General features: G+C 37.8%; 1 protein-coding gene across 8 annotated transcripts in view; it reads left to right on the forward strand.

Annotated features, from left to right (window-relative positions):
- The first annotated feature begins 2,476 nt into the window (after positions 1 to 2,476).
- Positions 2,477 to 26,499, forward strand: part of RCOR3 (REST corepressor 3) — a 50,686-nt gene continuing 26,663 nt past the window's right edge. The window contains exons 1-7 of one of the 8 annotated variants that reach the window (XR_009537077.1): positions 2,477 to 2,894; positions 3,295 to 3,351; positions 11,687 to 11,764; positions 14,387 to 14,439; positions 16,070 to 16,231; positions 17,158 to 17,282; positions 18,042 to 18,120. Coding sequence is in view for 6 of the 8 variants with exons in the window: in XM_060130842.1 (XP_059986825.1) it covers positions 2,726 to 2,894; positions 3,295 to 3,351; positions 11,687 to 11,764; positions 14,387 to 14,439; positions 16,070 to 16,231; positions 17,158 to 17,282; positions 18,042 to 18,120 (723 nt within the window). In the remaining 2 variants the exon portion in view is untranslated. Of the gene's footprint in view, positions 2,895 to 3,294; positions 3,352 to 11,686; positions 11,765 to 11,969; positions 12,321 to 14,386; positions 14,440 to 15,822; positions 16,232 to 17,157; positions 17,283 to 18,041; positions 18,121 to 26,499 lie in introns of those variants that run through there. The other 7 variants (XR_009537076.1, XM_060130850.1, XM_060130842.1 and 4 more) reach the window with 7 other exon arrangements.

Raw genomic sequence — 26,499 nt, forward strand, 5'->3', positions numbered from 1 at the left:
GGGAGGTCTAGCACAATAGTGAATTATAAATTCTTATACATTTTGATTTTGTAACTATGAAAATGTACTGTCTGTTCCAAACTTAAAATATAATGAAAATATTAGAAAATTTTAATACAATAAAAAAGCAGCCAAACAAAATAATCAACATCCTTCTAGTTAACAAATCCAAAGGACTTTTCTTAAACCCCTCTCATGACTCTGCATCCTTAGATATTATTTACCCTTTTTAATGCTTGCTTCTTCCTTGTCCAGATTCTTTTCTTCCTCTAACCCCTTACAGACATCCCCCAACTTTTCTTAAAACTTTTCTCTTTCTATACTGTCCTTGTTCACTGTTGGGATACCATTTTGAGGCCTATTATTATTTTTCAGAACCCTTTTCTTCAGGCGCAAAACAGAAACTTGCTTTCCTGCCTTTTTTTTTTTAAATGCCATACCCCAAGACCCCTTCTTCATCCGAGTAGAATGCAGTCTGGCCTGCTCTGCCTTCTTTGCTATACTCAAGAAAATCGTGAAATCTTCTCACTTTAAGGGTTTTACTAATAAATAAAATTTACAGAAGTCCCCAAACTTTCACAATGTTTTGGTCCTGATCTATATATGAAAATTGCTTTCTGTAGAGAAGTGGCTGGAAGGTGTTGCAAAGTTGGGGTGTCAGAAAGCTGGCTGGCCAAGCAGCCTCAGAGTGACATTTATCTTTGTGAATTCACTCAGTTCTGGGTCTGGCCTTTGTGTTACATGACCAGAGATGCTGAATCATGATCATTAGAACTTGTGTATGAAAACCAAAATACCAAAATGTTAATTCACAATGAAAAATATAACTGTCAAGGGAAACGACTATTCATTTCATTCGGCGAAGACATTCCTTGTAGAAAAATTATATGGGAATTAAAATAATATTCCGAACTGTATTTGGTAAGGAATAAAAGGTTTAGTTTTATGATTCAAATATTTAATGGCATCATATCAGGTTTTGATAGAGATGAAATTACCTCCACTACCAGAACCAGATAGGTTTTGTACCTGCTCAGGAGACCTTCCCCTTTAGACTGAGACGCTGTCAAATACTTACTTCCCAGGCTTTTCTTGGCTCAATTCCTGATTTAGACATTCCTGCTTTAGGGATGTTGTTTCTTTCAGTGAACTATTTTCTGGCCAGAGAGGCTTATTTTTGGTTCGATCCATTCTGCATTTACCTACTATAGAAATCTTCCAGGACAATCTTTATTTTTAAGTGTTTGAAGACTACCTTACTGTGGACCCCAAATACCACTCTGCATACATCTGCATACTAGATGTTCACAACAAGTCCTCACTTCTACTTACTGGTGAGCAAAATTTAAAAAAACCAAAACCCCAAAAAAATAAAAAAAGAAGAAAATCCTAAGTAGCCCCCAATGCCAGGCAGCCTGGCGCAGAGCAGACGTCCTCAAATCTGGTGAACGAAAAATGCAGTTCCTACTCCTGCCTAATGAAATTCAGGAAAGCATTACAGAGCGCATCGCCTGCCAGGCTGGAAACCCTGCCAGACTGCAGCTCTGGCCTCACCTCCACTCCGGGCCTCCGCCCTCTCCAGAGTTCTGCTCCAAGGCTCGACCGCAGGTCAGGCGCACTGAGAAAGCGCCAACAGGGCAAGGACCCTGTCCTAATTTTATTTAACAACTGACAGCACCCACTCCCCTAATGAAATAGCAAAGACAAAAAAAAAAAAAAAAGGTAAGAGAAGGGAAACGGAGGAGAAAGGTTACCAAAAAAACCCAACAAAAACAACCACCTTTTAGCTATATACAGCTGTATTGCTCGGCACTGGAAACTCATCTCGGAAGCCTCAGTCTCTCCAGGGAATCAGGCCCCAGTTCTGAGGATCAGAAACAAAACTGCAGCGTCTGGATGGTTAGGATCGAGCCTACTTCTCCGGCCACCTGGGCCTCGGGACCCGAAGACCGCCCTGTTACTCCGCCCGACTCCACCGCGGGCAAGCGCACGACCCTAGCTCGACGCTGTTGGAGAAGCCATGAAACTGGGCAGCCGGTCCTCCGCAGCATCTCAAGAGGGCCGCGCTCCTGCCGAGGCCTGTCCTGACATCGCGCCGCGCAACCCCCCAGAAAAAAAGGGGGCCGCTCCCAGAACTCGGGCGCCTAGGGTCTCACCAGGCCCTTTCTCAGGCCGGCCGCGTTCCTTCCGCCCAGATAGGGCAAAGAGTCCGGATGCCTCGCGTGCGCCTCCGCCCGCGCTCCGAAGCGGCCCCTAGAAAGGAAGCCCGAGAGGCGGCCGCGCCTCTACGGCGATTTTATTAGCGCTCGGTTGGGGTTGCCCGGTCCGTCGGCAAGCGGGTCTTCCCCTCCCCTCCCCCTCTTCCCCGGCGCCCCTCCTGGCCTCCCCCGCCCGGCGGCCGGAACCTCCCTGCGGGGCGGAGTGATACCGGCAGCGCCGTAGAGCGCGGCGCGGCCGAGAGGGGCGCCGGGGACTGCGCGGGGCGGCCGGCGGGCGGAGGAGGAGGGGAGAGAGGCGGGGCCGGGGCGGGTTGTTGTGAGGCGACTGCGCTACTGCCGGACCGGGGCGGTTATGGCGGCTCCATATTAACACCCTCCTCCTCCTCCGCCGCCACCGCCGTCTCCTCCTCCTCCTCCTTTCCCTCCCGCCCACGCTCGTAAGCCATCTCCCCCTTCACCCTGACGCCTACCTCTTCTCCTCACCTTTCCCCCTCCCCTCTTCTACCATGCCCGGCATGATGGAGAAAGGGCCCGAGTTACTGGGGAAGAACCGATCGGCCAACGGCAGCGCCAAGAGCCCGGCGGGCGGCGGTGGCAGCGGCGCCTCGTCCACCAACGGCGGGCTGCACTTCTCGGAGCCCGAGAGCGGCTGCAGCAGCGACGACGAGCACGGTGGTAGCCTCGAACTCCTCCCAGCCAGCCCGCCTGCCCCCCTCCCTCCTCCCCTCCCCCAGCCCCCTCCCCTCGCCGCGCTCCCGCCCTCTCTCCCCTCGGAGCCCGGGCGCTGCGGTAGCCTCGAACTCCCGGTGCAGTGCAGCAGCACCCGCCGCGACCCCCGTCCCTCCGCCCTCGCCCAATCCTCCGCCCTCGCCCCCCCCCAGCTCCCCGCCCCCATCCGCTGCCATCTCCCGGAGTGCCCGGAGTTAATATCTTCCCATCCACCCGCCGCTTCTTTCCTCCCTTCAGCAATTTTCATATTTTATTAAGTGTCTCTTCCTTTTTCTTTTTTCTTTCTTTTTCTGCCCCCACGCCTTTTTCTTTTTTTCTTTTTTTCTTTTTTGACCTTGCTTTGCAGATGTTGGGATGAGAGTCGGAGCTGAATACCAAGCTCGGATCCCTGAATTTGATCCAGGTAGATCTGTTTGCTTAAGCAAAATCCTGTCTCCCCTTTTCTGGGATTGGTTTAGGGTGGAAGGGGTAGCGGGCGGGCGGGTGGGGTTGGGGTCCGGGTGTGCGGTTGGGAGGAGATGCGGGGCTGGGATGGACAGGCATCTTTGGCGGGGAGGCTGTCACGCTTGGCAGGGCTGTGACACAGGGCGTGTGGGCAGATGTGTGCATTGCAAGGTTAACATGGTTCCTTTGGAGGCCACTTGCCCGCTGGTGGCATCACCTTTCTACCGCTTGAGCCCAGGGTGAACGGAGGAAGACGGCCCTTCGGCGGATTCGGGGGTCGGAGGCCGGGGGTGGAGCGGCTGCGGGGCCGAGAGCTAGAGGAGAGGGTGTGCGGGCTGTGTGTGGAAGAACCATGCAAATGTCAGTTGCCACACCACCGGCCCCCGGGAGCGGAGGCCCGCGCTCTGCCAGGGCGGCGATCCCCGGGCTGCTGTCACCGGCCGAAGCCGAGGGCGAGCCCTGCCCAACCCGCGCACACACGGGATTTTCTTTTTTCTTTCTTTTTGGCTAGGTGGTGTAGCTTTGGTGGCGACAGCTTTGCGGAGTGTAGGAGCCGCGGAGCGAATGGGATTGGGGGAAGAGGGTGGGGAGAAGCCAGAGGCACACCTCGCTCCAGAGCCAGCCCTGGGAAGTCAGACCACAGGACAGTGACTGCAGCTGCCAAGGAGACATTTTCTCCCCTAGCAGCCAGGTTCCAGCGTCCTCTGCCAACCCAGCTTGCGGGCTCCCTGTCTACTTTTCTCCAAACAGGCTCTCTGGCGGTCACGGGATTTCAGCCTGGACGGGGATTGGGCGAGAGTTCCGCATATGGAGGCGCCCTTGTTGGAGCCTCTCGGAGTGGAGCGTGTTTCCTTCTCCCCCCAGCCCACCACAGACCCTCTTCAGTACAGGCTTTGGGCAGACTTTGAAGGGGCTTCCCCACCCCCTCGCTTCTTGTTTTTGCCCATTGCCCGCGTATAGTAATGTGTCTCTGTCAGACTCTCGAATTCTATATTAGATATTAATAGGGCTTACTTGTATTTCTTGGGGGGGAAATAGCATGTTTATTTGATTATAGGGTCTCGGTGGGTATTTTCATTCCTCTCCTGCCCATTACTGCAATGCAAAGTGATATTTACCAACCATTTAAAGATTTTTAGGGTTTAGACAGCTTTTCTTGTCCCAAGGGAGAGGGTAAAATAATGTGTGTTAAAAGGATTGTCAGTGCAGGCTATTTTTCAACACGTAAAAACAATGATACAAGAGTGCTCACTAGATCAGAGTTGCCTTCTAAATGACATGGCTTTGATACATTTTATTCAAAAGCTGCCTTCTAAATCACATGGCTTTGATACATTTTATTCAAAAGCTATCAGTGTGTGTGCTGGAGGGCTTCAAATAATTTTAACTGTTGTGAAACTAATTTTCTTTATTAATGTAGCTAGTGGGTGCATGGCGCTTTCATATTACAGTGCTGCCTCAGGTTTTAGCTTGACATTTGGAAAGTGCTTGCTCTGGCTTAAGACAGACTGAATTAATCACTCATGTCTTATTTTTGTGCCCTGAGCAAGTCACTGGCCCTCCCTAAACCTCAGTTTCTCTAGCTGTAAAATGGAAACAAAAATACTTAGGGGAATTCTTGCCAAGGTTGTGTGAGTGGACAAATGGCAGTTACTCAATGAAGATTAAATTTCATAATTGTGAAGAATGATTCTGCATACATTTATTCCTTTCTGATTTGGGGCTTTCATTGGTATCCTGCTTTTTCTAGAATAAACTTATTTCCACATTAGAACTCAGCAGCGTAATAAGCATACCTGTCTTTTTTCCCCATTAGATAGGTTTATATTTCATAGACAACTGTACACAAGTTGATTAGGATCTTGTATTTAAGACCCAGACTTCATGCTAGACCAAATTTATGCATGCCATAGCCTGATCACTGTAGCAACTTTTGGAAAAAATTTCAAGCAAACAAATAACTAGAACAAATTTCAAAGTTTGAAAAATAATTCATTGAAAGCACAGAATACTTTTTATGTGGTTTCACATGGCCACTATTTGTATTATCCAATTTACGTTACATTTTGTCTAAGAATATTTGTCTAAGTAGAATATTTGAGGGGAAAATCACAAATATTACAATTTTTAAAGTTATATTCTCAATAATTTACTCAGACTATAGTTGATACTTTTTATTAGAATAAGGACAAATATGATATTCTTTAATTTCATCTACAAGTATGCCTCAGAAATAATTGCAGGTTTGGTTCTAGACCATTGCAATAAAGCAAATGTCACAATAAAGCAAGTTACACAAATTATAGTTTTCCCAGTGCATATAAAAGTGTTCAATAGCATTAGGTCTAAAAATGCAATGTACATACCTTAATTAAAAAGTACTTTATTGCTAAAAAATTCTAACCATTTACTGCAATAGTAACATCCAAGATTGCAGATCACCATAACAATGTAACAATAATGAAAAAGTTTGAAATATTGCAAGAATTACCAAAATGTGACACACACATGAAATGAGCAAATGCTATTGGAAAAATGGTGCTGATAGACTTGATCGACATATCTGTGAAGCACAATAAAACGAGTTATGCCTGTATTCACTTTCTCCTTAATAATCTGCAGAATATTGAACCCAAGGACACAACTAAAACCAGTTATCATTTAAACTTAGGTGGGCTTTTCTATAGTTGTTATAGGCAAATCTTGTCAAGCAAATGTAGATTATCAATTATTAGACACCTTTTACAAGGAAATTTTGAGCCTGTATGCCATTCAACATAGTACCACTGCTCTATCTTATTCTAAGTGTTGTGGTGGTGTGTGAAGTTTTTACTCCACGTCAATCAATATCATTGGGTGAGAAACATATTTCTTTGGAAGAGATAAAGAGGAAAAGATGTTTATTAATTAATGATAGAAATTGAGAAATGGTCAGCTCCTCTCCTTTTCTCTTCTTCATACTATTTAGTCTCATAAACCACTCAGTCTGTCTTCATGAAGATTGCCCACCCATAGCCATCCAAGTCATTTGGAAGAAGAATTCCTGAGGTATCAAGATTATGATGATCAGAATGTAGGAAAATTAAGAGGATTTTTTTGTGGAGGTTATTTTTATTGGAGGAGATGATAGAAATTAAGCACAGAAAGAATGAATTATTAAAATGAGTATTGTACAAAATATGAGAAGAACTGAGATTTAAATTGGAATTACTGAAGTTAGGAGATTAGGAACAGTTTATGTTAATTGATGGACCATTGCTAAGAATGCCGTTATAAAAATTTACTAAGAGGATTTTTGATTCTTTTTTAGGTGACTCTTTTCCTTTTGATTCTTTGCTAGGCCCTCCCCAACTTTTATTTAGTGCCTACTGACTATGCTTATGTCACGAGGAGCAGTTTTGTGTGGTGATTAAGAGTCTTACCTCTTATTCATATGCCTTTTAGCCACTATGGCATAGTGACCTTGGATGAACTGGGTACCTGATGTGTCCAAGCCTTAGTTTTCTCATTTGTAAAAGGGAGATACTCTTAACTATATGACAAGATTAAGTAAAAATTCATGTATATAAAGCAGTGGCATTCAAAATATTTTGCCTGCATACTCGTAGAAGAAATTTGGAAAAACAGATTCACATATTTTTAAGTTGACATCTGTTATTTGTCACTGAGTTTATTAGTTGAAAAATGTAATCTCCAGTGTACTGAAAATGTTAACACTTTGAAATAAAGTTGTTATATACTTATTTTAAATGCATCCAATTAAATGTAAATACGATAGTAATGTGGTAGTATCTATTTTATAAAATATATGAACAGTCTCCTAACATTGTTCCTTTTGTTTTTGAAATCATTTCCATGCATTTTCCTCACAGAATTTTATAATACATTTTTGTGCTTGAAAGTGCTTTATTGATCACCTATCCAATTTCTCTACCGTCATAGTATGTATTCTTGTGAACATAAGGTTCTAAGTGTTAAATCTCTTCTGGCTTGAGTTATTATAATTAATGTGTAATTAATTAAAACTGTAATAGTCATGGTGCCTTGAGTAAAAGAGAGCTTTGCTGATGTTCGTTTGGCATCATAGAGGTTTTTAAATTTTAGGCAGTGTACTCTTGTAAGATTTGGGATGGATGAGAGACCTGCCTTTTTTTTTTTAAAGTGAGGGAAGGGTGTTTGTGAAGAAGGAGGTCAGAAGTAGAATAAGTGTACAGCTTAGACTGCAGGTGATTTCTCAGGCAGATTGTCTTGGGAAAGAAAACATAGGGAAGTTTGAAGTCCTGAAAATTGATTCCCAGAAAACTTATTAATGCTTGTGTACTGCTTGGAATGTCTTTGTTTACCTTGGTTTGAAATTGGTGAATTAAGTATATTTTAAAAATATTTGGAGTGTCTTACTGATCTCAATATTTAAGTTCTTTATATAGAATATTTGTTCCATGATTTCCATCAAAATCCTTAGTTGGAATGTCTTAAAGGAAATCTTCAAAGAAATAGAAGATTTATATTTTTGTACTTACTTTGAACTTGCTATTGTATAGAAATCCTAATCAAAATTATACTTTTGTTGTTGGTTTTCCCCAAATTGGTCTTATAAATGTATTTTACCAACTGCAGTTAAGGAGATCTAAAAGTTTTCAGAAGGCTTGAACTTTTGTTTCATTTAATACTTAAAAAAACTGATTGCTCAATAATTTTATTTTCATAGCTGTTGAGCTACTATAGTCTTTTAAAATTGTGGTTGCTTGCTGTCTAAGTTTTGGTTTGTTTATTTTTGATCCATTCAGAAGATAGGCTACTTCTAAGGCCTTGGTTATTTTGTTGCTGAGTCAAATTGGATTCTCAGTATTATTTCTGAATATCAGACAGTTTTGAGGTATAATCTTAAACATTGTTATAGATAAAAGCAAAATAAAAATTGTGTTTTTGTGTCCTTTAAATATTTTGGTTTACTTCAACTTTTATGATGGAAAGGGTAAAGCTTTACTGAATGCAAATCATCCTGAGAGGTAAAGTGTTTTTAATAATGCAAGTTACTTTCTCCTGTTCTTTTATAGGAGAGGAATCAGGTCTGAGTTGTCAGTAAAACAAAAAAGTCATTTCAGCTATTCAGTTTCATTTTCAAAGGGTTGGTAAGAGAGGTCATCAGCCGTTTGAGTTAGAGCCCCATGAGATTTTATACATTTATATTTTTATTTGATTGATAGGTAAGAAGAAGCCTTTCCAGAGTACAGAAAGAAGGGAACTTAAAGAACTGTCTTCAGTAAGCATATAGTAGTAATCATAAGTCTTAGGTAGTGCTTACCACATGCCAGGTACTTTACAAATATGAATTCACTTCATTTTTGAACAACTCTGTGAAGAAGGTGCTCTCATTATCCCTATTTTTAAAGATGGGTTAAACTGACGCAGAGACAGATTAAGTAAATTTGCTCAAGGTGACAAAGCTAGGAAGTGGCAGAGCTGGGATGCAAACCTGAAGTCTGGCTCTATAAGTGGTTACACTCTTAACCATTATACTAAGCTATCTCTCATTTCCTATAAACATCAGTCATCTTTTGGTCCTAGTGGGACACATATATGATTGAAAATGGTGGAGCCCAATTCAAGAGTAGTCAGGGAAAGTACATTGTGAAATGCCTAATTAGGCATTCTCTATACTCCAGATATATACACCCATGTTAGAAGAGCTGTTAGTCTCCACAGTTTGGATGCCAGTTTCTGTCAGAAGATCGGGCCCTTAATTACAGTGCTAAGAATTTTTGAGGAAACTTAACTGTTGTTCTTCATGGGCAAGAATACAAAAAAAAAAAAGTTTATATCTGTTTAAGAAGAGATATTTAATAAAAATATTTTAATTCAGATTTTCTGTAATACAAGAATCAGATGCAAGGAAATATGTCTAAATATTAAGCATGTATGCTATCAAGACTTGAGACTTAATGGAAGCCTTTTCTTTGTTGCATTCCATGTTCTTTTAAGTAGTATTTAAATTATCTTTGTCACAGTCCATGCTGAAAATGAATCAGTCCCATACTAAAGGATTGAAGTTTAGGATACTCACTAGAAATAGCAATAGATTTTATTAATTAAATAAAGGCTTCTGATCAACTTAGATGTCTGTTTTATTTCCACTGAGTGGTTTAGCTATTTTGCTTTTGTGTTTTTATTTTATGTGGTTAAAAATTAAATATATATCTTAATATTTTTTAAAGAAGTTTTTTAAAATTTATTTTTATTGAATATAAATGTTAGATAATGTACTCCTAACTTGCATTTTCTTAAATTCTCAGCTCCTATTTTTATCCTCTTATTAAAGATAGTTATGACAAAATGCAATGTTTTGCTTTTAGGTTTATTTTGTAATTATGCTTTTTTCTAATACTTTTATAGTATTGTGTCAATACTTTTTTCTCCATACCTAATTTTTCCTTATAGTAAAACATACATAACTTAACAATTTTAGCTTCATATTGCACTAACAGTGTGTCATTCTCTAACTAAAATTTGTTGATTGAATATACAGTAGTGATGTGTTATGATTCTCCAAAAATAAAGAACGGCTGAATGACATTAAATTATTGCTTGACAAAGTCTGTAGTTGGGAGTATAATAGTAGTTACTTTTACCCCTGGAAGTGAATATTCTTTATTCTGAATATCTTATAACTTTATAAATGATTACAGTTTAACCTCAGAATTATATTAATGTTTTCTGTGAGTAATTTTGGAATTCTAGGCATTAGTTGCTGGTGGCTATCAACAGCTCTTAGGTTTTTTTTGTTTTTGTTTTTGGTTTTGGTTTTTATTGCGGTATGTGGGCCTCTCCGCTGAGCCTGCGCGTCCGGAGCCTGTGCTCCGTAACGGGAGAGGCCACAACAGCTCATAGTTTTAATTAACTTGAATGCACCTAAGAAGTAGGAAGAAACCAGAAAAGGACCATCGAGTATTTAAAGACAGAACCTACTGGCATTTACTTGGCTCTGGGATAGCTGTGTCAGGCCTTTCGTTCATTCTATTCTTTTTTATTCCTTAATAATCTTTTTTATATATATAAATTAATTTATATATTTATTTTTGGCTGTGTTGGGTCTTCGTTTCTGTGTGAGGGCTTTCTCTAGTTGCGGCGAGCGGGGGCAACTCTTCATTGCGGTGCGCGGGCCTCTCGCTATCGTGGCCTCTCCCGTTGCGGAGCACGGGCTCCAGACACGCAGGCTCAGTAGTTGTGGCTCACGGGCCCAGCCGCTCCGCGGCATGTGGGATCTTCCCAGACCAGGGCTCGAACCCGTGTTCCCTGCATTGGCAGGCAGATTCTTAACAACTGCGCCAGCGGGGAAGGGAAGCCCCTCTGTCTATTCTTAACTTACATACAGTTTCAATAGAGCTTGATTTTTCTGACTTTTTAGATTATAACCGATTAGAAATAAATTAGAAACAGCAGGCTTCCCTGGTGGCGCAGTGGTTGAGAGTACGCCTGCCGATGCAGGAGACACAGGTTTGTGCCCCGGTCCGGGAGGATCCCACATGCCGCGGAGCGGCTAGGCCCGTGAGCCATGGCCGCTGAGCCTGCGCGTCCGGAACCTGTGCTCTGCAATGGGAGAGGCCACGACAGTGAGAGGACCCCCGTACCGCAAAAAAAAAAAAAAAAAAAAATTAGAAACAGCAATAGTATGCTTCTAGATTACAGGTAGACTTAGATTACATTAAGGAGAAATAGCATTATTAACTTTTCCATGGTTTGACTTTGTTTTCCTCTTACACAGAGTACAAACTTTCATAAATATAAAAAGTAATAAATGAAATTAAAAAGGAATAACTGGCAGATTCCTAGCAAGGAGAACAAGATTAAATAAAAACCATAAAAAGCATATACAGGTATTTAAAAATTATAATAATCTTGGCCCATTTAGATATGGGCAAAACAATTAACTCATCACCTGAGGTATTTGCTCTAGTTTTAAAGCCAGAGTTTTTAATGACTCCTAAGTAACGTATAGAAGGTTAAATCAGATTTACTACCCGTTAAGAAGTAGGGATATAAAATGTACTTAATAAAGTCTTTCTTTTTAATTTAAAGAGGGTAAGCTTCAGTGTTTGTGAAATTTCGTTGGTATCTATAAGTGGTATATTTACTATATTTAGTGTATATCTGTTTTCCTTCCTTTGTTTTCCTGTACTTTGTTTCTTTGTCCTCTTTTGCAGGTACTGTACTAAAATAGAAATAAAACTTACTTTGTTTATACTTATTTTGAATGTAAAGTTCATCATATTCAAAATAATTAATTTTTTCCCCAGGTGCTACAAAGTACACCGATAAAGACAATGGAGGAATGCTTGTATGGTCTCCATATCACAGTATCCCAGATGCCAAATGTAAGTTTTCTGAAATTGAATGTTTATGTCAGTAGGGAATCTATCAACCAATTCAAAATGCAACTTATATTTGTTTTTGAGTCTTTTAGATTCTCATAAGAAATCAGTTTGTCTTTGTTTCGTTTTGTTTTTTTGATGGAGCTTGTTATGTTAGAATGTTTTTCCTTTTGAAAGATAGTGGGTTGATCATTCCAATTTGTGTCAGGCCCAGGAAGACTGAAAAAACCTAGGATCTGATGGCATTGCTGCTTAAATCCTCAAGCAGGGGAGGGAGTTACTATGTAGACATCTGCACAGGCTATTCCTCAGTATATGAAGCTGTAAAGAAATGCCTTCAAACTTCCAAGAGCCCACTATCATTACCATTTTAAAGAGGAAAGGGGAAAGAACTGACTTCAGCAGCCATCAATCAGGTCATCTTTGTGCTCTCCATTTCTGGACGGAGACCTTCTGGATCATTGACCATGCACTTCTTGAATCATGGTGTGGCTTTAGACTTCAATGTGATGTAGCGGACCTGATCCTTTGCGGCACATCAGATATAGGAAACGTGCAGGTAACAAAACTAAGATCCCCACCCCTCCATTCAGTTATCATTTGATTTATTAAAACAAACAAACAAAAACCACTGAACAGCTATTCTAGTGGCTGCAAAATAAGCTTGTCTTTTAAAAATATTTACTAAATCTTAAAGATGTCCCATGATGGTTTATTTAGTTTCATGAAAATTAATGATGTCCTATATATCATGTGCATAGTAAGTCTAGTCATACTTATTGATGCAGTAAGAGAACTAAAAATTGAAAACGGGGTATTATTCTGCATACCTGATAATTCTTCCTATTTAAGAGCTTCAGAATACCAGCAAAAAGTCTAACTGGTAACCTAGGAATTATATACCCTTGAGGTATTCTTAACAGAAAACACAAAATTGTACATTTTGTGTACTGAGAAACCTGAAAGAGGTGATCAGGTTTTTTGGTTCAATCTTCATTATAGGCAGAGGTTTTCAGTCACAAACTGAGCATTAGGGTGTCATTGGCGTTTGCTGTTTTAGCACTGTTTTATACAATGGTGCATTTCTTAGCAAAATGGAAAACAAAATTCAGAAAGCCAACATGTCCTGGTAGTGGTGTGTCCATGTGGAATATCCAACTGAAGGTACAGGGTAGTGACTTTCATCCCTGGCTGTGCTTGGAATCACTTAGGGGAACTTTAAAAAAAATTCTGTTGATGTCTGGCCTCTACCTCAAACTGATTAAATCAGAAATCTTGAGGGTGGAGCCAGGACTTCCTTTTTTAAAGCTCCCCTACTGCTTCTAATGCATAGCCAGGGTTGAGAACCACAGGGTGATTGGTATTGTTCAGCCTTCTATTTGTAGGACTATAAGACATTTTTGTTAATCAGCATGTGTTTAGACCTGTCATATGTTTAAGTACTATGGGTTCTAAATAGAATATAATATTTGGATTTTCTTCATCAAAAGCTTCCAGTCTTAGGGAGATATAATAACATCCATAAAAATTAGTTAATCTTAACAGCATTATTGTTACAATAGCATATTTATATATTAAACTGTACTGTACTATTAATAACAGCAAACTCTTAGAAAGTCCTTAAAATGGGCCAGATGCTGTTTCAAGCACTTTACATATATTAGCTCATTTAATCCTAGGAGGAATAGTATTAAATATGGTACTATTTTTATCACTATTTATAGTGAGGAAACTAAGGTACAAAAAGGTCAAGTTAATTGCCTAAAATCCAAAAACAAGTGACAGGGCTGGGAACCAAGTCCAGGTAGCCCAGCTGTTCTAGGATCAGAATTCTCAACCACTGCTTCTCAAAAATGTGCTTAAAGAATTTATATATATATATATATATAAAATATAGGATCAAGAAGGACTTCACGTAAAACTGAGTCCTGCTGAATGTGAAGTGGCAGATTTCTTAGCAATGAAGCCTTGAAATAGCCAGTATATATATCATCATAGAAACTGCTTATTTAAACAACTCTACTGGCTTGATTACAATAATTGAGGATGAAGAAAAATGGAATATTCAAACATCTTTTGTATAGCTAGCCGGAAGAGCTGAAGAAAATTTTAGGAATACTGAAGTATATATAAATTGTAATTATGTATAGTTGGCAAAACTATAGATAAACCATCCTTTATACAGTAATCAGAAACGGGAAGGTAAAAGCTTTGGGAAAACTCTAAACATGAGATGGGGTCTTAAATAATTGTCTCTTCAAATAAAGACTGCCATAGAAGTTACCTAATATTTTATACTGTAATTAGGCTTTATTGGCTAACCACAGATTGGTCTTTTTTTTAATACAAAAATAATTATAGTAATGTCAGTGAATTTAATAAGTAGATGCTGTATGGTCACAGAGATAACTCATACTAAGTAAAATTTTAAACCAAGTGAACTTCTGATCCTGGTCATAGAAGTGAAAGTCTTTTTTATAGTATTTCATGGAAAATGACTTTGGCTATTTTTTTACCCCTAGAGTGTAATTGTTTTTAAATTTTGCTTTGTTAAAAAAAAAAAGAGTCAACCGGGCAAATGAAGTAAATGAGAATAATTAATTATATAACATTGTTTCATTACAGTGGATGAATATATTGCAATTGCAAAGGAGAAACATGGCTACAATGTGGAACAGGTATGTAGAGAAACATTTTAATATTAAAGTTTGCCTCAGTATTTATCAAATCCAAAGAACATCTCATGATAGTTTCTGTCTTAAGAAACTGCATAAGTTCAACCAACTTTATAGATACTACAAAAGTCCTAGCAAAGTCTGACCTTTCATCATCAAGGATTTTGCTTTTATAAACATTATTTATCTCAAGGACTTGAACATTTTTCTCTCGACACCTCTGTTTCTTATCTGTTTTGAGTTCTTCAAGTATCTGAAAGCCTTCAGGATTACTCTAGCAGATGCTCAAGAAAAAGGGAAAATATTTTTAAGTAGAGGTAATTCTCTTTGACTTTTTAACCTAAAAGTCCTAAAAGTTAAACTTTTAATTTAAAGAAATACTTAAGATTTTTAGATTTTGAAGGAAATCATTCACAAAGGGCTTTAAAAAAATTAGATAACTTTAAAAAGAGATATATATGGCATATGGTTCATTATCCCTGGTAATAAGGGAATGGAGAACATGGAAAAGTAAAAGTGAAATAGAAATTCTTAAATTTCATTTTGACTAAGTAAAAAAATCAAACTTTATCAGAATTAATATAAAGTGAATTTTCTGTAACCTGGATTATTAAGAGCTAACTTTATAGTTAGTAACATGATTAAATAATAGAAAGTCATTTCAGTGAAACTGAGATGTTTATCTAAATGTAGTTAACTATTCTGTGGATTTTGAAGACTTTGATTACGTATTTTGTTTTTAAGCCTCGGCTTGCGTTCTAATATTTGTTTGAGAAGGTTAATCCTTCAAAATGTGACTATACATATTTTCGTTTTCAAGGAGTATTACCAAAGTACAGAAATTTAAAACTCACTATTTAAAAAGTTGCTGTATCTCTTCTTAAAAAATAAATCTTTATCCCCTAAATGATACTCTGTACCTTATAGTAAAGATAAAGACCTACCGCTTACTTACAATAGAAGGGAAAGTTGTTGAATTGTTAGAAATTATCCATTTCAGGCTTTCCTATGATTTGGTAATAAAGTCATTGAAGTTATTAATATGCCTCATAATAATTCTTTGTGTATATTATGATAATAAAGAACATTAAAAAATATATGTGGTAAAATATTGTTAAAGTTGCAGTTGAGGTACTCTTACTTCTTAGAAGTATTTAGCCCATGATACACTTCTAACAGGTTAAAACATAAATATTTCTCTACTGAGTCTTGACTGAGCACTTCTAGTTTTGTGTTATAATTGATAGTTTCATTTAAGTATTGACTTACAGGTTATTTTTCCTTTTAGCATATTTTTCTCTACACATTGACAAATGAATAAATGTGAGTGAAAGTCTTGATATGAGCCTACAAACCTGCTTTAGTAATTATAGCCACTCTCCTCAGCTCACTTTTTCTAGATTCTACAGCAAATATGGTATGTAAGAACATTTACTGTTCTGAGGCCCTGATTAAAAGAAATAAATAAATGAGGTCTGCTACCTGGGCACCCCTGATTAAAAGCCCCAAACTGTGAGTGTATCTTCAGTTGAAGTCATAGGCTTAAGATTTTAACCTAATTTGTGTTTAACTCTCTTAAGTGTGATGGAACATAAGTCCATTAAAACCAAAGGGGAATGATTTCTCTTCAAAGGCACTTGGCATGTTGTTCTGGCATAAACATAACATTGAGAAGTCCCTTGCTGATCTCCCTAATTTCACTCCCTTTCCGGATGAGTGGACAGTGGAAGATAAAGTCCTATTTGAACAAGCCTTTAGTTTTCATGGGAAGAGCTTTCACAGGATTCAGCAAATGGTATGGTAATTTTGCTCTTACTGTGATTCATACCTGAGTGATAACCTTATTCTATTGTTAAACACTTCCTAATTATTAAAAACAAAAAAGTTTTCCAATCTAATTTTAATTTTTAAAAATATTTTTAAATAAGTATATTTTACATAGTCTTATTTTCTGCTATTCTAATGCATGATCATTATGTGTCATTTCATTGTAATAAATTAACATTTATTATGACTTAAGTATATGTTTAATAGAGTTATTAAATACGTGTTATTTCAGGAAAAAAATTTCAATTTTATTTTTAAATGTTTCATTTTTCTAACATTAGGATTTCATTTTCAAATTTATATTCCTTTGGATATGAAAACCAATTTTTAGAAATTCTGTATTATTTCAACATTGTTCAGGTGCTGTTGCTTTTTTTTTTATTTAAAGAAGAGCTATTTCTAGTTGTTAAATTTCTAGTATTGTGTCAAAATAATATAAATCTGAGAAGTTGCTACATTAAACTCTTTTAACTTGAATGAATGGAAATTAGATAATGTTTGCAAATATATCTAAGTGTCTTCCATAATCAAAGAGAACATTTTTAATTGGAAGTGTGTGTGCTTGTTTGCCAGTATGACAAAGCAGTGCATGATCATTAGTCATTTTGTAGCTTAAGTCTATTTGCATCATTTATCATTTTAATTTTATCTCTCCTTTCCCTGCTCAGAATAAATAGGAATATTTATTTAGAAATGTGAGTGACATAGGTGTGGTGGGGTGCTATGACTACAGCTGCATTTTTTAGCTCTATAATTCATAAAGGTACCTGGGAAAATATTTTTTGTCTATGCTTTTGTTTGCTAAGTATCAAAGAATAATAGAAATATTTTTCATTCTGTTAATCAGAGTTTATGAATAAACTTGCTTGATATTAACATGATTTTTTTTTCAAGCTTCCAGATAAGACAATTGCTAGCCTTGTGAAATATTACTATTCCTGGAAAAAAACTCGATCTAGGACAAGCTTGATGGATCGCCAGGCTCGTAAACTAGCCAATAGACATAATCAGGGTGACAGGTGGGTTGAATGCCTTTATGTAGTTACCGGTATTGCTTGTATTTCCTAAGGCAGAACAATTATCACAATACAGTGTAAATGCTTCTTATCCTTACATTCATGTTTCTACTCTGACGAGAACTGAGTGATCAGAAATCTTAACAGTAAGAACTCTCTTCAACTCTTTAACTGTTAATCATAGCCAGCAAACCTTGCAACTGAGTTATATGTGAGTTGTATTTAACTAATCACAAATGCTTCCTTTCAGTACTGATGTATTCAATACATACATTTAGAATATATTAAGAAATATATTCTCTGGCAGATGGTCTTTCCACAGTTATCTGAGTAACTGAGGTCCACATTATTGTAGCTGTATCTTTCTGGTAGTATAAAAGATCATTTTTTCAGTTCTCCACTTGGAACACATTTATTAATTTGATATAATAACTTATTATTTCAGTTCTCCAGTTGGAAAATAAGTATTATATCAAATTAATAAATGTGTTCTTTTTCCCAAATGATATTTCTTTCTAAATATCTTTCCTATTGGGTCTCTGTTTTTAGCTAGAAATGTTTGCTTAAATGATTCTATATACCTAAAAGGGTAAATGTTTCTAAACACTACAGAAATCTAAACTATAAAAGCTCATCTTCCCAAGGACAACGCCTGGGGAATATTTAGTAAAATTATTAGCCAGGTATATTGCAGTTTGATGAGAGCACTGGAACAGAATGAAAGGAAGTGAATTAAGTTTATTAATCTTTGTTTTTTCTCAGTGATGATGATGTGGAAGAAACACACCCAATGGATGGAAACGATAGTGATTATGATCCCAAAAAAGAAGCCAAGAAAGAGGTAATGATAATCATTAGGGTGCTTATAATTGTTCTACAAATCCACTCCAAAAAACGAATAGTACTTCATATTAAGAAAAACATTTTTATATAATGGGTTAAAAGGTAGTAAATTTCAATGTTAATTGGAGGTTTTTGGAAAAACGATAACATCTAGAACTCCAATTAGCCAGTGAGTTAAGTAATTTTGGGGTTATCTCATCCACTCCGAAGTATAAAAGCCCTGCTACGATGTCTACTCTTTTTTTTTTTTAATAAATTTATTTATTTATTTATTTATGGCTGCATTGGGTCTTTGTTGCTGCACGCAGGCTTTCTCTAGTTGCGGTGAGCAGGGGCTCCTCTTTGTTGCAGTGTGTGGGCTTCTCATCGCAATGGCTTCTCTTGTTGCAGAGCATGGGCTCTAGGCTTACGGGCTTCAGTAGTTGTGGCTCGAGGGCTGTAGAGCACAGGCTCCGTAGTTGTGGTGCACGGGCTTAGTTGCTCTGTGGCATGTGGGATCTTCCTGGACCAGGGCTCGAACCCATGTCCCCTGCATTGGCAGACGGATTCTTAACCACTGTGCCACCGGGGAAGTCCCCATGCCTATTTTTTTTTTTTTTTTTTTTTTTTATTTCTGGCTGCCCCAAGTAGCTTGTGGTATCTTACTTCCCCGACGAGGGATTGAACCCAGGCCACAGCAGTGAAAACGCGGAATCCTAACCACCAAGCCACCTGGGAACTCCCCACGATGCCTATTCTTCACGCAGGCTCAGCGGCCATGGCTCACGGGCCCAGCCGCTCCGCGGCATGCGGGATCCTCCCGGACCGGGGCACGAACCCGTGTCCCCTGCATCGGCAGGCGGACTCTCAACCACTGCGCCACTAGGGAAGCCTGATGCCTATTCTTTAATCCATAGAAAAGAAGTAGAACCACCCTCAGATAATACAATATTAGGTGTAGAATATTCTTGGAAAACATTTAGTTTATTCCATGTTATAACAAATTATTAATTAGTACCGGGTATACTGACAGCAGTGAAAATTGAAAGCTGCATCAAAGGAAGAGATGGAAGAATCCCCAACTAGAAGAGCACTCATATTCCTCAATTTAATGATAATAACGGTGACTTAAAATCATTAAAAAGAAAAGTTTTAAATTGATATGCATGCTCATTTATTAAGGCAAGGAATTACATAATTGTAAAAAAATAGACCAAATGTTGATGGGTAAAGGCTTGTGATGTATTGGCAGCTGTGGAATAGTGAAAATAACATTGAAAATTGGAGAATGTGACTTCATCCAATATGACTCCCATTCCTCCTCTTAAGGAACTCAATGCCATGGCCCATTCTGGCCCTTGTCATCTTTCATCAATGAAATTTAATAAATCCTACCCTTAACTTGATATTTTACTGATTTTTCTTACTACTGCTAAATGTTCTCAAATTCCTTGATTCCTTCATTTCTTTTCCGAGTCTCCTTGTTTCCCTAAACCATAGACCAAATGACCAATTACTTAAGTTGCTCTCTTCCCAGTATCTTTGACTCCCCATTTCTCTCACCCTTCTGCTATTCCTTCTCTAACCCTATAAACCCACAATGCTGGATCAATTGCTATTCTTGGTCTGGTGTAGCAGGAGAAAATTGCAGGATCATGTACATTGTTGCTACTTACAAAAAGTAGTTTCCAATCTCAGTGTAGCCCTTAGCACCTCTCAGTTTTTAACCTGTAATTTTCAGTTTTTTCCATTGGTAAAAGTAAAAGGTTCTGACAATCAAAGAGGTAATATGTATAAAAGCACTTATTACAGTACCCAGTACATAATAAATCTTGAATAAAATTTATTATGTAAGCAACTGTTTGAACATTCATCCTTTGCTACACATCACCTACCACCTCTCCACTCCCCTAAAAAAACTTAGCAGATAACTTCACTTTCTACTTCATGGAGAAAATATCAAGCAGGAACACCCTTAAATTCCAGCCCTTCCTCTGTGCTACCATACTAGCCTTTTTATCTGAGTATATTTACACTTAGGATGTTATACTAAAATTATTGTCTTTTGCCCACTAAGCTGTGAACTCTTTGAAGTCAGGCCCTCAGTAACACTGGAACATCTGGTATCCCCTAGCACTTCACATAGTACTCATTGTCCACTTCCTTGCTGGTACTTGATAGGATCAGATTTTTAAAATGTCACAAATTCAGTAATATGAAATTACTGAATGAACAGTCTGAGCTGAATGCCTCTCTCATTCAAGATAGGCCCCTCCCCTTGTTCTGTATAATTTCACTGCTTGTTTGACCTATCTTATCCCTTCATATTGCCTCTAGGACCTTCTGCTTGCCATACTTTCAACCTTTTCATTGCAGCCCAGAAGTAAGCTCCAGTCTTTCGTTTAAAAGCATGACTATCTCCCAACCAGTCTAGAAAGAATTATCCTCCTTAGCATGACTTCACTTGAGTTTGCTTCAGTCAGACTTCTGTCCCTTTACTTCACTGAAACTGCTGATAGGTCAGCAGTGACCTCCTAACTGCCACATCCGAGGACTGGTTTCTCAGTGTACTCTCCTTGTGCTTCCTGTATTATTTCAAGTTATTGACCCCTCCCTTCTTCTGAAAATCTCTTTTTGAGTTTTCTAACACCATTCTCTGATTCCTGTCTACCTTTTTAACCACTGTGTCTCAGTTTTAGTGACTTCTTTTTCTCAATTACTCTGTTCATTTTGTCATTACCGTTTTTAATTCTCTCTCTCAAATAACTGTAAATTTTGTTCTTTTCTCTTTGGTCTTTCTAGGTGACTGCCTTTTTTTAGGTTCTCATCCTTCTCTGAATTACTGACATTTTCTGTCTTATCTTAATTTACCTTATCTCCATGCCTCCAGACTCTGCACCACACCTTCCAAGTCCATTCTTCACCCTGCTGCCAAAGCAATCTTTTTAAAACCAAATTTACTGTTTGCAGCCCTTCCGTGGCTTTGTCCATAGGATAAAACAGTCTTTCTAGTTAGGCATTCCCTGCCCCACCCCACTTATTTCACATTCCTAAGAGAGTTTCAGGTAAGTGTTTTAGTTCCCCCAGCCTTTGTTCTTTGTTGGTCCATTTTTTTTCTAGAATTTCCTTTCTTCTCAAATCTGCCAGGCAAATTCCTCATAACTCTGCAACATGTAGCTTGTCTATGAACTCTCCTGTGCCTTATGTTGAATTGACCACCTCCTTAGTTTTCTTTAAATCCATTGCAGTACTCATTGAGCTAAGTGGTACTTGTTTACATTTGGTTTCCCCTCACCTGCCTACCTATCCCTGGGTGGTAAGCTCTTAAAGAGCAAGAATTGTGTCTTAACTACAGGGCCTGGTAGATAGTAGGCTTTCAGTCAAATTTATTTTAACAGATGAGAATATATGTTATGAATTCTTAATTACTGTACAAATATGAGAGATTAGGGATTTGGGTTTAGTTATGTAGGAAATGTATGTATGTGGAATACTGTTTTTTCCAACTATGTGAGATGGTACTTACACATTTGGTCTTTTGTTGGCCTGTGATCTCATCCTGTTAGCAAATGTAGTGAGGGGAGTAAAAGTTAAAAAGTGTTAAAAACATACTGCAAGGTTGTGGTCCGAGGCTCGTACTGTTTGTCAGCAGCTTCATTCATTTCTCTGTTCTTTCACAGATGATAGGGACACCACTCAGGGAATGATACTATATCATTGCCTTTAACACATCTTTATAGCTGCTTCTGCATGTTGTTGACACATTATATGGAAAGGTTTTTATTTTTAACTTTTAAAAATTATGAACTATACATACCATAGACTATGTACAATTTAAAGAATAATAATAAAACAAACACCAGTGTGTCCATGACTGAGCTCAAGAAACAGAAGTCCTTTGTGTATATTTTCCTTATTGCACCCCTCCCTTCTTTCCAGTGGGAACATCTATCCTGAAATTTATCAATTATTCACTCCCTTTTTTATAGTTTTATCACAAAGTTATGTATCTCTGAGCAACTCACATTTAGTTTTGTACATTTCAGACTTGATTTAAATGGAACCATATTGTATGTGTTCAGCTACCCGCATTTTTTTGTTGCTGTCCAACATGTTTTTGCAGTTCATTTTCATTGCTGTATTACAGTGTTCCCTTGCATGCATATGCTACAACTTAGCCACTCTCTAATTAATGGACATCATTTGTAGCTTTTTATTATTATGAACAATACTGATAAGAACATACCCTGGATACATATATATCAGAGTTCCTTTGGGACAGTGGTTCTCAGCTAGGTTTAGTATTACTCACATAAAGGGCATTTAAAAATTATGGACGTGTTTTTGGCTGATGGGCACCACTGGCATATAATGGGAAAGGGATGCCAGCTCTCCTGAAATGCACAGCACAGATTGTTCCACCAAAATGCCAGCAGTGACTTAGTGAGTAATAATACCCTAGGATTGTTTGGAGTGGAATTACTGTATTTTAGGGTATAACCATGTTTAACTTTCCTAGGTAATGGCAAATCATTTTCTACATTTGATGTACTTCTGTTGGGCTATGAGAGTACTCATTATCCAGTTCCTTGCCAATACTTTATGTGGTAAGACTTTCAAGATGTTAGAAATCTGATAACCTGAAATGGTATCTCATTGTGTTCTCAATTCATTCATGAGATTACTAATAAGGCCGATTATTTTTCCATCTGTTGTCTATTATTGTGTCTTTTTTTAATGCTTATTTGTGTTTGTTTTTTATCTATTGGTTTGGTTTTGTCTTTTTCTTAAAGACAATGTATAAAATTTTTAAGTTTTAAAGTTTTGTTTTTTACATTTAAGTCCTTGATCTTTCAGTAATTAGGTTTTGTTTATGTTGTGAGATAGAGACCCGTTTTTATTTATTTGTTTTCCAATATGGAAGCGAGTTCATTTCTTTCAACTGGTCTGCCATGTCAGCTTCATCATAGATGAGGTTTCTATATATGTATGGCTCTCTAGTCTGCTTCTCTTGTCAGTTATATATCCCTTGTCAGTCACACAATGTCTTGATTACTATAACTTTATAATAAGTCTTGATAGCTGCTAGGATGAGTCCCATTACTTGGTAGTGCTTCTAAAGGTGAAAGTCCTTGGCTATTTTTGGACTTTTGCTCTCAAACTTCAAAGTAGGAAAGTGCTACTTGATGTTCCGTTGAATCTACATATAAACTGGAGAGAAATGAAATCTTTAATTGTTTGTAGATTAGTTTGCATTTCCTATATAGAGGTTTATATTATCTGAAAATAACAGCAGTTTTATTTCTTTTCAGTCCTTATAATACCTTTTATTTCTTCCCTTACTGAACTGGTTAGAATCACCAGTATAATGTTGAATGAAGTTATGATAGCAAATATTTTTATCTTATTCCTGACTTTAGAGAGAATGATTTTTATGTTTCAGCATCAAGTAGGATGTTATTAAAGGTTTTTGACTTGCTCACATGACTGGTAGTTGATATACTAGCTGTTAGCTAGCATTCCTCTCTAGCCTGGTGGTCCCTTAGTAATTTGGTTTCTGACCATGGCTGGTTGCCTCCAAAGTAATCATCCCCAAATCTACTGCATTCTGTTGGTTTTAAGTGAGTTACTAAAGTTGGTCCAGAATCAAGGAGAATGGGAGAGAGTCCCACTTCTCAGTGGTTGGAATGTTGAAGAATTTGAGGATATGTTTTAAAACCTCCAAGTCTAGAATGTCGAATTTTCATGAATGTTTTTCCATGTGTGCTTGAGAGTAATACATACTCTAATTATTGGTTACAGGTTTTTTATGTGTCTTAATTGAAGCTTGTCAGTTATATGCTTGAAATCAATATTCTGTTACTGCTTGCCTACTTGCTAGGGTTGTTTCAGTGGGTGTTTATGTGCTTATCTGATGGATTATTGAGAAATAATACTTTTTATATTTTGAAACTATTGTTATTAGGTGTATAGAAATTGTTTTATCTTGTTGAATTGAACCTTTTATCAATATGTAATGACCCTTTCATCTCTTTTGATGTCTTCTACTTTTCAAGATTATTTTGTCTGATATAACTCTTATCACCTTTCTTTTGTTAAGTGTTTGCCTGGTATATCTTTTTTTTTTTTTTTTTTTTTTTTTGCGGTACATGGGCCTCTCACTGTTGCGGGCTCTCCCGTTGCGGAGCACAGGCTCCGGACGCACAGGCTCAGCGGCCATGGCTTACTGGCCCAGCTGCTCCGCTGCCTGTGGGATCCTCCAGGACTGGGGCACGAACCCGTGTCCCCTGCATCGGCAGGTGGACTCCCAACCACTGCGCCACCAGGGAAGCCCTGCCTGGTATATCTTTATTGCTTATTTTCAACATTTCTGTGTCCTCACATTTTAAGTATGTGTCTTACAGGAGCATATAGGTTGGGTTTTATATTTTATCTAGAGTTTAGCTCCTATATACCAGTCATGATCATTGATATTTGTATTTTTGTTCTTTCTTATTTTTACCTTCTATTTGACTTGCTTTTTCTGGTTTTCTTTCCCCTCCTTTATGGCCTTCTTTTTGGATTAAGAATCCATCTCTTGTTTGATTTTTTTTTTTTAACTGTCTACTAGTTTGGAATGTTTCTATATTTCTATTCTTACTGTGTATTCTGGAAATTTTATCCTGCATATTTAACTTAAAGCCTAATATTGGTGTTTTTAATGGGATTCTAATTAATATAAGACCCTTAGGCTGCTTTGACTTCAACCACTATCCTCTTGATTTATATGCTATTTTTGCCAAGTTTTACTTACATCTTATTTTTTAAAGTATCTCATATTAAACACATAGTCGGGGTTAGTTTAGATTTACTCACATGCTTAAAATTAATTTTGCTTATCATTCTTTCTTGAATCTTAGAACTTTCTTTGAAAATAATTTTTCTTTTTTCTAAAGTGTATCTTTTACAGGTTAATTTAGTGAGAGTCTATTGATTATAAACACAGTCAGTTTTGGAATGTCCAAAATGTCCTTCCTTGTTCTTGAACACTTAGTTTTGCTGGGGTTAGACTCCTAGGTTGACGGATATTATTTGAAGATATTATTCTACTGCTTTCTGATTTCTGTCATTGCTTTAGAGAAGTCTGCTGTCAGGCTAGTTACCATTCCTTTGGAGGTAATTTAGCTTTTCTCTTTGTCTGCTTTTATGATCTTTTCTTTGTCTTTAGTGTTCTGTAGTTTCATTTTAATGTATCTGGGTATGGATTTCTTTTTTTAAACTTGCTTCGGATTCATTTGTACTTTCTGAATCCTGTCTTAAGTTCTGTAAAATTCTCATTTGTTGTCTCTTTGAATATAAATTCTCCCTCATTCTCTCTATTCTTTCTTTTGGGAATTCTTTTAGAAATGTAATGGACTTTTCACATGTCTCTTAACCATTCATATTTTCTATCTTTTTGTCTTTCCATACTTCTGTACTATGTTTTGGGCATTTTTCTCATATGTGCATTTGAAGTCACTAATTTTCTTTTGAGCTCTGTCTGATCGGCTAAGTAACCCATCCATTGAGTTTCTAATCTTATTTATAATATTTTTTATTTCTAGGTGTTCTATTTGGTTCTTTTGCATATCTGCTTGGTCAGTTTTGATAGACTCACTTCTTATAAGAATATTCCATATTTTCAGTTCTTTTATTTCTTTGTACACATATAACACATGTATTGTATTCTCTTTACCTAGTAATTGTAATATTTGTCATCTTTGCAGATATAATTCTATTGTTTGCTCTCTGCTGTGTTTCACTCATGAGGCTTGTTTGGCACTCTGTGGTTGTGAGCTCATTTTCCTTGGAACATATTTGTTGAAAATTTTTGAGACCTGGTTTTACAGTGCATTCTTCTGAGGATAGTTTCCCTTTACTTCTGCTAACTGTCTGAAGGCCCTACCAACCTGAGACACTTCAGAGTACATTTTCGACTTGGAGTTTTTCAGGCCAGACATTCCTGTAAATTTAGTCCCCAAACCTGCCTGAATATAGGCCTGTGGTTAGGGATTCTTAGGGAAGACTTTTTGGTTTCTTTCCTTTCCTTTCGGCCAAAGATGAATTAGGCATGACTTTCTTTAATCATCTTCTCCCTCTGCAGGGCAGGGGCACTTTTCCTACTTTGCACAATGATGGAGTCCCCTTCCAGAGTTCTGGCTTTATCTCCTGTGCCCTGCACCTGTTGTCCATTGAAGCCTAGGCAAATGTCAGCTCCTGCATCCTTGCTTATCCCTCTGGTTTCCTGCTTTCTCATCATTTCTGGTCTCTGAGGGATTTCCTCACCTCTCTGCCAGCTCAGAAATTAATTTAAAAGATTTAAAAAATATGTTTGATCTAGGGACTTCCCTAGTGGCACGGTGGTTAAATATCCACCTGC

Source organism: Lagenorhynchus albirostris, chromosome 2 (genome assembly GCF_949774975.1).
Source record: "Lagenorhynchus albirostris chromosome 2, mLagAlb1.1, whole genome shotgun sequence".
Classification (NCBI taxonomy): Eukaryota; Metazoa; Chordata; class Mammalia; order Artiodactyla; family Delphinidae; genus Lagenorhynchus; species Lagenorhynchus albirostris.